At 40.8% G+C, this 13,760-nt stretch overlaps 1 protein-coding gene across 2 annotated transcripts in view; it reads left to right on the top strand.

The window, feature by feature from the left end:
• WBP1L (WW domain binding protein 1 like) overlaps positions 1-13,158 on the top strand; it is a 171,077-nt gene extending 157,919 nt beyond the window's left edge. For both annotated transcript variants that reach the window (XM_069239498.1, XM_069239499.1), the window contains exons 3-4: positions 5,796-5,957; positions 10,498-13,158. In XM_069239498.1, the coding sequence (XP_069095599.1) occupies positions 5,796-5,957; positions 10,498-11,252 (917 nt within the window). In that variant the 3' untranslated portion in view covers positions 11,253-13,158. The remainder of the gene's footprint in view (positions 1-5,795; positions 5,958-10,497) is intronic.
• The last annotated feature ends 602 nt before the right edge of the window (positions 13,159-13,760 follow it).

Genomic DNA, 13,760 nt, shown 5'->3' with positions numbered 1-13,760 from the left:
ACTGTTTTCGGACTGTGTACTTACCTGTTTTTGGTTACTAGTGTATATTACGTACCTCCTACTGGAGTATAGTCTCTAAGGTATTTTTGGCATTCTCACTAAAAATAAAGTACCTTTATTTTTGTAACACTGAGTATTGTCTTTCATGTGTGTGAGTACTGTGTGACTACAGTGGTATTGGAAAAGCTTTGCATGTCTCCTAGTTCAGCCTTGGCTCCTCTGCCTACAGCTACCTCTAAACACTGACTACATTTCACTAATAAGGGATAACTGGACCTGGTATAAGGTGTAAGTACCTTTTGTACCCATTACAAACCAGGTCAGCCTCCTTCTAATCTGCATCCTATACCAAAGTGATAGAAGTACAGATCATGAAATGTCCTTTCTTGCCTGACACCGAGTCACTTGTAGTCCACCTTTCTGCTGCTTCTTACCTCAGCTGATTCCTGTGCTTTCACCTCTTCCTGCCACACTTCTGAGCACTCCAGTAGGATATACAGAGGTAAGGTCGCATCTGCAAAGCTGTCGCCAATTAGTAGTTTGCCCTCCGTTGATTTGTACCTTATTACCTGAAATGGTGAGCACTACATTGTGGCATACAAACACTTTTGTATGCTAGAGAAACGCCAGGAGGCTGCCTGTCAGACACCAGTGTCCCCGACTGAAAATGAGAACATCTGTTAATTACTGGTGGCCTTAGCATCAGTCTGCAGTCAGGTCCTCAGTAGACAACACTCTTGGTCCTTGAAAGAAGACACACTTGAGGATGTCCATTTCAAAGTCATTGGACAATGCGTATAACACACAAAGGGAGTTCCCATCTTGAACTTGTTACCCACTGCGCTCAGCCTGCATCGGTGATGACTGCCTGAAGGGCAAAGCATTGTTTGTCCTCTTGAGTACGGATACAAATGTTTGTGAGTCCTATGACACACCATCATTGCCAAAGTCTCTCGCTCAGATAAGGCAATTACATCGTGCCAAGCTGTGTACAGCAGAGGTATTTGTGTATTTTTACTCTGGGCAAGGAATCTGCTTCTGTCCCAGTACCTCAGGATACAGTAGCATAGGCCAAAAAGGTTGAGATCTGAAGCATAAACCCAGAGTAAGCAATTCATCTGGAGCTTAATGGTGAGCATCCCTTTGATCTTTCCACTATCTTCTCCAATAGTTATAAACGGGCCACGGTTATCGCCAAATTGTTTAGTGCTAACACATTGTTACCAGTCATACATGGGGGTACTCTAGCCAGCCAGTGAATAACTAATACACTTCTGTGATCTTGGGCACTTTTCACCCCCACGACTTTTCCAGCTACCTCCTCTCCCTTGGCCACCCACTCCGATAAATGGATTGTTTACTAGCCATCACTGGAGACTAAGAAATAATCTCGATTTCCGTAGTTGAATACTGGAGCCCCCCCCCCCCATTTACAGGTTCAGAATCACTTTCTTTCAGAAGCCGGAGCACCCACAAAAGTACACAATCCAAGAATAAAAACAAAATGTATACATATTCATTTAAATACTGCTTAAACAGCATAGCAATACGTCTCATAATAAAAAGTTCATTATAATACAATGAAACCCGTGCATGTACAGACATTACAGGCTAAAAAAAAAGGATACATTACGCAAAGTGCACTGTGTTTCGTCACCGTATGGAGACTCCAAAAAGAGCAGACATAAAAAGAAGACTCATCAGTCGGGTGTTGCAGAAAATAGAGAGCCGGGGGCACTGCCTAAAATTCCGAGGGTTCCAAAGAGGGATTACAAATTGTTTAGTATACTTTTTATAATATTCACAGAAAAACGAATAGTGCAACTTTTTTTTTTGTCCAGATCTGCCATCACAGGGGTATGTGCAGGTGCTGAGATCCTTTTGATCGCCCAGCGGGAAACAGATTAAATACTTTGTGTCTGCATGAAATATTTTTAGGTCATTGGAAACTCATGCAGATATGCTAAAAAGTGTACAAGTGCTTCATCCATTGCTCAATTGTGCCATCATGATTTCTAAATCCGTACTGGCATGGATGTTAAATTGCCGCTTCTATCTCCCTCTCCTTAATCTTTTTGTGTAAAACTCTACCTAGTGTTTTAACAGAAGTATCAATAAGTGAAATGGGACAATAGCAACTTGGCTGTGACTGGTCACCTTTTTTAAATATTGGAACAATCGTTGAAGTGGACCAAGGATTCAGTACTGGGTAAGAATGTGAGGTTGTTAAAAACATTATTTAATAATTGAGCCCAAAATTCTATGTTGCACTTTAACAAATCAATAGAAACTCCATCCTCTCTGGGAGCTTTCCCGCTAACACACTGTTGGATGGAATCCACAACTTCACATAGGGTCACCAAAAGGGATTATCATCCACAAACTTTGAGGGAATGGTTGCTCCAAACTGTACTCAATTAATAATGCTGCTAGAAATAAAAATATCAATCACAGACGAGCTTTTCCTACCCCTAGTGGGCCTAGTACCTATTAGTGGGAAGCACTAATGCCAGCCGCATCCAAGAAATTGTTCAAATCAACTGGTGAAAGTTAGCCTGTACCTCCTTGCCTCCCAGATCAACGCCCTCCAAAATACAGTTATCTTTTTATAACTTGGAATACTGAATCAGCCTGGCATTTAAATCCCCTGCCTGGCACAGATGCACCTGAAGCCTCAAGCGGAAAAATAAACAATGTTCCCAGCGCCCATATACTCTAAATAAATACTTGGACGTTAGTCTAACAAAGGTCAGGCGTAAGTAAACTGCAACAGTAGGTTTAAGCATTTCCCTCTTTAATCTATAGGATCGAGCTTGATTAAGTAATAACATCTCCACATGCTTTTTATTTATGGCACCCCTGGTGCCTCGTTCAGAAAAAGCATGAGGCAGCCTGATTGCCTGAAAAGGTTTCTTCACATATGCTATCCATAGAATAGTGAGGCCTTTATTGAATACAAGACAGTCATTACTAATGTCCCTCTTAAGAGAGACCTCCTCAGTTCTCCAGTCAGATAACCACAGGAGTGGTGGGAAGGCACTGATGCAGTGACCTATGTAAGTCAACCCCAATTCTTCACGACAAATTAGGTGAGTGGAGGATAAAGCCTTCCTACAAAAGTGATTTTCCTCCTACTGGATAGCCTCGCACAGCATCCTGTTTGAATAATTATATAAGGAAAATGTAGGTGACATGGACACTTCACATTTTTAGAGATATTGTTGCTGTTTTGCACATGTCTTGTCACTTGTTTAAATGATCTGTCCCAGATATCGAACAGTGTTATTTCATTGTTTTCTTTGTTTGAAGCCACCACTAATATTTATAGACTTCGCAGTGTATGTACTGGCCTTGAAAAATCTACTGCTATGGTGAGTCATATGTTTTTGAGGTCGAGCTATTTTTAGGACCTACTGGTCTCTTCTGGCCAGTTGACAAAGAACAGGTGTTCTGTTCAGTCAAAAAGTGAACAGAATTAAAGAGGCCTTTAAATCTTGTTGTCACATTTGCTCTGTGTTCAGATATGGTCAAAAGTCAGTTTGTCTTTTTTCATCAGACTGCAGAGCTCCAGAATTTTTTAAGGTGACCTGTCTGACCTGCTGTAAAAAGTGTGAAATGAAAGGTGGTGTGGGTCTTTCCTAACACACATTTAAACAACTATGTCAACTGTACAAACATTTCAAAATACATGTCAGTAGCTGTGAAAGACCATTATTTGTTCTTCAGTGTGATGAAACAAAATATTTAATAGGATTAAAACAAATAAGAACACTTTCCTTAGTGATGTGCAAATGATAAATATGTTTCTGAAGCTCAGTTTTCACAGATTATTAACCCCTTCGTTGCCAGGCCTTTTCTCCTCGTGTGCCGAGCCTTTTTTGCTATTTGGGGCAGTTTGAGCTTAGGCCCTCATAACTTTTTCTCCACATAACTACCCATGCCAGATTTGTGTCCTTTTTTTCCAATATCCTAGGGATTCTAGAGATATCCAGACATTGTGGGTTGCCCTGAAAGAGGCCAAGAAATTAGCCAAAATACAGCAAAACACTTTTCCCTTTTTAAAAAAAAAAAAAAAGGGCTGTAGAAGAATGCTTGGGACAGGAAACACTAAATGGACACCTCACATTTTTATATTGAAATCTGACATGTTCTTTGCAAAGTGCCTCGCTGTAGATTTTGGCCTCTAGCTCACCTAGGGAAACCTAGCAAAACTGCGCATTTTTTAAAACAAGACACCTAGGGGAGTCTAAGATGGGGTGACTGGTGGGGCTCTGACCAGGTTCTGTTACCCAGAATCCTTTGCAAACCTCAATTTGGCAAAAAAACACTTTCCTCTCATTTCAGTGACAGAAAGTTCTGGAATCTGAGAGGAGCCACAAATTTCCTTCCACCCAGCGTTCCCCCAGGTCTCTCAATATAAATGCTACCTCACTTGTGGGGGTAGGCCTAGCACCCACGACAGGAAATGCCCCAAAACACAATGTGGACACATCACATCTGGTGGTACTTTTGCCCCCACCCCACTCCTTCCTCTCCGCTTTCTCAACAACTTTCTTGTGTTTCTTCTGTGACGAGCAATACGTGGTTGATCATAAAACAACAAAAAGAAAGAGACCATCCTTTTTTTTTTTTTAGATCACATATTAATGAAGATGTATTGTACTGGTTTTACTGTTTCCACTACATGGTGATATAACATCTTATGTAGTATTTTTGTGTAAATCAACTTTCTAAGCAACACTCCTGGCATTGGATTACAATCAAGGCTGCTTCTAGACAAGGCATTGCTACATTGCAGACATGGAACATACTGAGGCTATTTGCTGACTAGGAAGCTGTGACATGCCTACACATTCCTAGACTACATGCTGAGTCAGCCTTTCTTTAGTTCTTCAAGCTAGTGTTTGGGGGGGGAGATGTTTATTGGGGCTTTGGATTGGATGTGAAATTGTTTCATATTTTATCACTTCACAAGTAATATTTCAAATAAATCGGGAACGTCAGATTCTTTCACAAACTTGGCAATTAATTGTCTTTCATTTCCTCTGTCTCCCCTTGTTCTAGGTTGATCCCAGGTGCTGTAAACAACAAGCATTGGCAAAGCCAATAGGTTTTTCCAATGCAACGTCTTATTGGCTTTGCCGGATAGTACACCAAAAGAGAAAAGGGCTTAATTAGTTTTGATGCGAATAACAAACTTGTTTTTTATTTTTTTATTTACAATAAAGGGCTATGGCGAGTGGCTGTGTAGTATCGCTTTTTTTAACCACCCTGTTCCCTCTGATCCCCACTCCTGTTTTGTCTTGACCTTTCTTGCCCACCCCTTTCACATTGTTCGTACTGCCCACCCAACCTGCCACAGGAAAAAAGTGCTATGACCTGGCCACATCAGAGCTTTTTTAAATTTATTTTTTTACTTTGTTATTCGCATCAAAACTAAGGCAGCCCTTTTTCTCTTTTTGGAGAGACCTGCTGGCTTTGCCAATGCTTGTTTAAATTATAGGTAACTGGCTAGGGTTTGCACACAAGGCGTAGGCAAACCCTGAGCACTCTACATATACATACACTGTACTGGCGAGAAAAGATCTGTCTTAGTAGCAAAAGTAGTAGTTTCCGTTCCAGCTACCAGGTTCATGATGGAAAAGAGCCCACAGACTATGGGGATGGAATCCCCATAAATGGACTTTTAGCCTTATGAATGATACCACACGGATAATACTTTTATTTTGAAACAATGCCTTCTGAATTGCTAGCTTTTTAAATGACTCATTCATAGGATGTGCTTTTGTTCACAGGGTTCTGGCTGGTGTGGACAATTATAATTATACTCAGTTGTTGCTGCGTTTGCCACCATCGACGAGCAAAGCATCGACTCCAGGCGCAGCAGCGGCAGCATGAAATAAACCTGATTGCCTACAGAGAAGCTCATAACTACTCAACTCTGCCTTTTTATTTGAGTATGTATACACTGGTTTTTACTTTCGAAAACAAAACATTAAATTGTTAGCTATCGGGGATGGACATTGTCCAGTTGTCAAAAGCTCATGGCTGATTAATATACTGCCTGCATGTATATCCTAGACTCGCTGGCCTTTAACTCCCTCGCAGCTGCATAAAACAGATGAACTAAGCAAGCCTGAGGCCACTGTCCTCAAGGGTGAGATTACACTAGTTTCAAAATCAAAAATCTGAGGACAAATCTTCAGAACAGCATTGCAAAAAAAAAAAAAAACTGTGGTATCATGAAAATGTAGAAGGGAGAGAAAACGAGTGCTTGTGTAATAAATTGGCAAAATAAGTGTGATCATGAACTAGTGACAAATGCTACTGGAATGCAAGGTGTGGCAAAAAGTGAGTTGGGGGTTTGTTTTGCAGTTGCAAAGGGAATCGGAGAGCAAAAGCTGAAAGCAAAAAATCTTGCATTTCAAGTGAACCTATACAGTGTCACCGCCAGCCCATTTTTGACAGGCTTGTATGTTTTTTGTTTTTTTTATACTTTGTTGTGTGTGTTAGTAAAGGAAAGGCATATGGTTGAATCCTGTGCAGAGGCTAATTAGTGAGGCTAGTGAAAGTTTAATTGCACCTCATGATCCCACGTTTTGGAGTAATATGAAGCAGGACAAATGGGGAAGATAGCAGAAGCATTGGTTAGACAACTATCCAAACCATGCAGTTCACCTGGAGTCTGTGTCCCAAGAATTAGTCTTACGGGGCCTTGAACTGACTTATCTCTGTCCTTCTACCCTTTACCTCTCTCCACCCTCTTCACAACACTCTTGCCCTTTCCACTTATGCTGTTGCCTCTGCCCTTTTAGGTTGAAGCCTACCAGACAGAGCAGCTCTCTGGTTGTAAAAAAAAAAACGTCTTGTGGGCATTCTGAAAGCTTCCCTGGGAATGCATTCCATCCATTGCTTACTATTGGCTCTGTGGTTTGTAAGTGTAATTTTCTGGCTTTGTTTTAGGCTGTCCAGCATGTTTTCGTCCCTTCCATGGAGCATCACCTGTTAACTGTATTCTTCCAGGAGTGCTCATTTTCAGTAAACAGGCCCTTGAATCTTGTTCTTGTCACATTTGCTATATGTTTAAAAACAGAGGTCAAATGTCAGGCTATGTCTTCGGAGGGAGCTTGGTGTACTTTTCTAACCTCAAAATTAGAGGAAGTATATCAGTCTTGCTGGGTACTGAGAAAGCAAAGGTTTTTTTTCTAGCACACAACAAAATAGAAATGTCTGTCAAACTGACAAGGTATTTCAGAGTATATCGGAATTGGGGAAGAACACGTCAAGCAGATTTTTTTTTGTAATTCTGAAGTGTTACAGCAACACATTTTAATATGATTAAACAAACCAGGATAGTGTGGGTGTTGACATTTCCATACATTTTCATTTGTGTGCTGTGTAGTTTTATCATTAAAACTGTATGTACAAATGTAATGATCATTTCAGTTAAAAATGTGGTGTCTGTAATGGTAGTACGCCAACGCATCATGCATACTCAACTTAAAGCCACGCCACTCTACCCCACGGGATGCCACTTCACTCTGTCACTAGCTTGCACCCCTCCACACCCCTTTGCCGCTCCACTCCCCTATGCCCCTCCACAAACCCACACCCCTCTTTGCCACTCCACTCTTTGCCACACCACCGTCCTCTACCCCACTAACATTTAGCCATGCTGAAAAGCAGACACACTGGTGTACAACATGGCTAAAACACACTGTTAAACCCAATAGATCTTCTGTAGGCGAGACCTATTTGTTTTGCCAACGGTTTGTTTAGGTCTGACACTTTTATTAAAAAACAGCTACCTATGCAATCATCTTTCTCAATTTCTGTAGATATCTATCTCAACTTTTATTTCTATCTGTAGCTGTCTGTTCTTTGACTTCGATCAGGCCCTCTTCCGTTAATCTTTTGTCATTGATTCGTGTATTTCCTCATCACATTACAGAAAGAGGCAGTGGTCAGCCCACTTCAGCTATTAGATAACTTCATTGTGACTGAGACTCTTTTACAAGGCGCTCATTTGCATTAAAGTTATTTCCCTTCAGTGCCAATAAATATTTTTGCTATCAGTCAATGGCTTTTTTGGGGTTTTTTTCTTTGATTGATTATTTTGCATAAACCATGACTAAATAAAATATGCATTGATAAAGCCAGACCTATTGGCTTTGTCAGTGCGTTTTTAATGAATGTGATTGTGACCATTATTATTGGGTCTGCACTTGCAGTGTTGATTGCGAAAATTGGAACATGTACATACTAAAGGCTGCTTGGTATACGTTTTGGTCTATCATTTGTTAGGTTTTCCATTGGATGATTCAGAATATATCTTTTTGTCTGAAGAGAGAATATTAGATTGGGAGCGGCTGCTGTCATTAGAAAATCAATAGGGACGTCTCATGCTCTTCTTTCACCCGTCTCTGCTTCTTCTTCTGTCTGGAGGTAATACACAAGGTTTCCTGTCTGCAGCAGAACCATGGGAAATGTACCTGCCTGCTGTCACATAGGTAGCAGCCCCAGCATTTCTCAGGGCAAAATCTGCTCTGCTCGTCATATCTCCGAAAAGAGGGTCCCTGTTCCATTGGTTGGATCCTCAAGCTCTAAAATTCTACTGACACGCATTGGGCTGCTGGCCAACTAACGAGTATTGGCCCTAAACACCTTAGCCCTACTATGTCACCGCACAGATCTACATTTACCTGTGTAGACTTTATTGTGGTGCTTCCTGAACGTACTGCTGGGTGTTGACTACATCCTGAAAGTCAGACTAAACCGGAAACCTTGCTGAAGCCACTGGTCTTCCCCTGATACTGGCCATTTCTCTATGAAAACCTCAAAGCAACTGCAGAGTTTAGAATCGTAAATACAGGTTGCCAAGAAGCCATCTATTTCACAAGATAGAGTAGGGCTGACCATGCACAATTAGGTGAACGTAGTGCTGACTGATGAGCACACCTCCTGGCTATGATTTTTTTTTGCTTTCTTCATTTTTGCAGACCCCCTCTCTCCAGTAGCCCTTTCCTGGTATCCATAATCCTATCCCCATCTTTGATGACCTGGGTCACTGAAGAAATGTTGAAGCCACACTTGACTGTACCTTATCGTTCTTTTGAGAGGTGCAGCACCCGTCTAACTTCCAGGAAGCCCAAAGTGGTCCTACATTGTCTTTTTATGTGATATTTGCCGTTCACCATCATTTGCAGGGACAAACCCCTGTCTACGCCCATCTGCCCTATGCCAAGAGTTGAAGGTATTAAAATGTTTTAATGCAATGTCATTTTAGCTTTTATCGTTGCTGTGTAACCTGTTTGCAAGTGTTCGATTACAGCCCAGCAGCCCTGCCTTTGATTATCTGGTTCCTGGTTACCTTGAATTTGGGCCATTAGACAGCTTGGAAAACTCCAGATGTATTTTTCAGGCAGGAGGAGCCCTATCGGGTACCAAAACCTACTCCCCCGTAGTGTAACAAGTGTTGTCAGTGGTGCAGAATCAAAGACTTGCACACTGTCTTCCAATGTATTCCCTTATGCTTTGTTCCAACTTTAGACACCAATTCTTTAGTAAGGATTTACTTACTGGTTATTTCCAGATTTTGAAGACTACTTTGGAATTTAGGACTCTTCTTACATCAAATAATCAAAACGTTCATGCTGGAGATACTTTCTTACTAGTGAGGAAGCTACCTACCACCTGGTAGCTTAGTACAAGCCAATCAAAGCAGTTTGCTACAATTTTGTGGGAAATCCACTGTCTACCTTTGAATTTAGTCTGGTTCTATTAGGCCATTCCACATCAGATAGCCCTCGTGACTGCTGTCAATTTCTCCAGATGTGCAAGGGAGATTTATTTATTTATTTATTTATTTGGGCCCTTCCCCCCCCCCCCCCTTTAAGGGCGCCTACATCAGGTATGTCAACATTTGTCGTATAGCATAGATGTCTTCGTAACATATCAGTATACAGAGCACACCGCTTGTGAAGCCTTTTCTTCGGACCACATTGAGATAAAACAATTAGGCATATATAGAGTTTACAGTAACAAACCAAGATGCATCAGGTGATTTAAAACCTAATTGTCCTAGGCCTCTAGATTGCACAGGGTGAAACATACCCAACAGCTGAAGACATGTTTTTCAGAACCACCATTACTACATCTGGGAATTTAAAACCCATATTTCTGCCTTGTTTTAAAAATCAGAAAATGCAAGGAACAGCCTTGCAGAAATAGTTGTTACAACAAAATGAATTTAAGGACCAAAATAGGCATAATATAATGGTAGCAAGGGCCAGGCAAGAGAAGTGTTTGGTTGTGTCTGTGTGTAATTTAATTGTTGTTTCTATGGAAGCTATAATTATATTTTAGTAAACGTTTCTTATGCCATCGAGTTGTATACTATACAATTATGTTCCAGTTGCTGCTAGGAGTGTTTGAAAATGGTTCTGTTTCATTGTATGTTTCTTGACAGTAATGTTGCCTTCCTGTTTTCCATTTTAGGATTTCTGCCAAACTATTTATTACCTGCTTATGAGGAAGTAGTGAATCGACCCCCAACTCCCCCGCCACCATACAGTGCCTTACATCAACAGTGTATTCCAGCATGCAACAGTGTGCCGGTTCCAGATGCTTCGAGAGACCTGCAGCCAGTGCAAAACAATTCTCCAGTATCAGCTGTAACTGAAAGTAATTCTAGGTCGCCGAGCATCATGGTGGTGGAGGTCTCACCGGCACACCTACAGCATGTGTCAAACAAAGTTTCTTTTGTTGAGTCGAGCTCTTATACCACTGGTGCTGAACCAAAGGAGATAACTGATCAAGTGACCTTAATGGATAAGAATTCGGAATACAAGACCGAACTACTCGAGGAATATTGCTCAAAAAGCTTTGATTCAAGTGCCTTTATGGATAGCAAGGAAACCACTCCCGGGCGGCACCGCCGTTTCACTGGGGACTCTGGTATTGAAGTTTGTGTGTGTAACCGTCATCGCCATGATGACTACAAAGAGATAGATGGTCTTGTTGATGATGAACTTGATGAACCCATAGAGTTCTGTGACAGCTGCGCCTCCTGCGATGCCCACCCACACGGGGATGAGGAAGAAGGGCTATTCAGCCATCCCGAAGTGCACTCTCCACATAGCCATCACCATGTGCCACGGCAGCCTCTCTTACTTTTAAACACAATCAATGAACAAGACTCCCCTAACTCACAGAACAGCACAAGTTTGCCTAGCCAAAGTGGTTGTGATTGATGCAGAGGAGGACTATATGTAACCAACTTAACAAAAATATTTTGATTTTGTTCTGTTGGTATTTTCTTCCTCTTGGTAAAGCTGAGAACTAAAAAAAACATTTTCTTCTCTCTTCCTAAGCAGGGTGTTTGGCATATTGGAGCCAGTGAATCTCTTATATTTTGTAATGATAAATCTGGGTGAAGGAATTTTTTTCTTTTAAAGAAAAAATAATGTTTTTTTTAGTCCAGAACTTGCTTTATGACCCCGAAATGAAAGTGAAAAGAGAATTGGTGGATATTGTGGAGGACAATGTGATTGAGAACTTAAGTTCTTGCAACAAATTGATCTTTAATAGCACTGAGTTTGTAGACCTAATATTAAGGACAATTATGGCTGCTCAAGAACGAGCTCCAGTTCCTTGTCCCTGGAAAATCATGAATTGGGAAGTAAAGTTCAAACTTTCCTTTTAAAGACATTGCTATTCAAAATATTGCTTGTTGAGCCAATGTAACCTCTTCTAACAGGAATTTGAAATTAAGTCTAAAAAAAATAAGCTTTGCCAAAAAACAAACTTTAGTTTTTTTGTTTAATTTTGGGTTACTCGTCGGACTTAATAGACAGATGGTCTGACCTTAAATTACTGTGGAAATTACAAAAGGGTGTTGTTACTGTCGAAAGAGGATTTGAAAGGTTGGAGAAATACCCTGTGGTAGGCAAAGGGTCCACCCAGCATCATGGAATAGAGATAAATAGGGGCACCAGGAAAAGTTAGTAGATGACTCCATGGCACCATATTCCAGTGCCATGCTTCCTTCTACTAACTGTTGTAATCTAGAGCTTTGATTCAGTGCATTAAAAGAGGACCACCACTCCCAGAAATTAAACACTTGGCATCAGTTCCACTCCAGATCCAGGATTTTCCCAGACCAGTCTTTACAAAATGCTAGAAAAGATGCACCCAAGACATGGATCATCATCATCCTCATTGACATCAGAGCCACTCTGAAGCTTATGCAGATCAGGAAGAGGCTAAAGACACATTTGGAGAAGCATTACCCTCCGTATTCTAGAATCTAGAACATACCATCACCCTGTTGCTGCCTTGTTAGGCAGTGCACTCTACAAGTACATAGATACATAAAAACCCAGGGCCAGAAAATAGTTTCCATGATATCATGGTGCTGTCAGATTACTTAAGTAGTGGATCTTTATATTTTGAAATGTAATCCTTTTGGATTAAATTCACAGACTCCACATTTCTTCCACAGAAAAAGATGAGGTTTGGGAATCCACAGAGTGTCTTTAATTTAGTTTAGCAGAAAGTCTATTTGACAGAAATGGGTGTTCCACCAGTTATATTTCTCTAATCTCATTTTAGTTCTGTGAAACAGTGAGTTCCTCTGGGCTTCAGTTGCTGCGCTTGTTGTCCCACTTTATTTTTTTGAGCCATGAAGTCTCTCAAGGAACAAGTGCCAGGAGTGATGGTGTTGAGATCATCCAGTAAAACAGGGTAGATTCATGTTTCAGCATACCCTTTGCATTTGATCATGAGAACTGGTCTCATCTGAGACAGGGATTTGTTCTTCCATTTGTTCAGCTGTGTACACCTTTTTCGTACTATAACCTGTTCTGTATGGAAACAACTTTTCCATAGTGTGCCTCTGTGCATTCATTAAATGCACCAGTAACATCAGCAATTGAACCAAAATCAATTTACCTACAGCAACCATCATTCGATAATGTCACTTTTGATACAACATGTCTTGCATTGCCAGCTTTAAAAATCACAACTACTGTATTGCAGTAAACCATGTTTGTTCCTGCATGAATATTACTTTTAATGTACCGTAAGTCAAAATAGGAGCAAATGTTTAACCTGTGAAAGAAAACAAATATATTTAATAACACAGATTTGTTTATCACAGTGTCTGCCTTCTTTTGAGTAATTCTGACCGTGCGTTGTGTGGTAAATCCACATTCTAACCTTGTACAGGTTGTAATTTTATTTATCTTCTGGGATTTCCTTGAAAGTAGTAGCATAGAAGATGTGTGTGTATATATAGAAGTTGAAAACGTTCCTTGATTGGTCAATGTGTGTTCCTCACCACCATAAAACAATAAGAGTTAAAAACATTCTGGCAGTTGCAGCAAACTGAATAAGCGATTTGCATCAAAGAGACTCTTTAACAGCATATGTGTCGAGGTGCTTGGATCCACTGATCTCTAAATCAATGTAAAGTGACTGTACGAAAAGACCCCCTAAAACCATTTAGCAATCCCATGCCCCTTGCATTGTGACATTCTAAGGTCCAGGCTCTTACCTTTTTGTGAATTGTTTTTCATTCCTGCTCACATCTCACTTAATATCTTCGTTCCCTCACTGCATGTTGCCAAGGAGATGGTAAATCTTCTCGCACCTTCTAAAGGCAGATCTAGCCTTCCAGGTTGAGGCCGCCCCAGATAACTATAGGCACAGAATGCAATGCTGCACCTTAAAGATGACATGACAGGCCTTGAAGTCCTATC

Source organism: Pleurodeles waltl, chromosome 6 (assembly GCF_031143425.1).
Source record: "Pleurodeles waltl isolate 20211129_DDA chromosome 6, aPleWal1.hap1.20221129, whole genome shotgun sequence".
Lineage (NCBI taxonomy): Eukaryota > Metazoa > Chordata > Amphibia > Caudata > Salamandridae > Pleurodeles > Pleurodeles waltl.
This window is presented reverse-complemented; position numbering and strand designations above follow the sequence as displayed.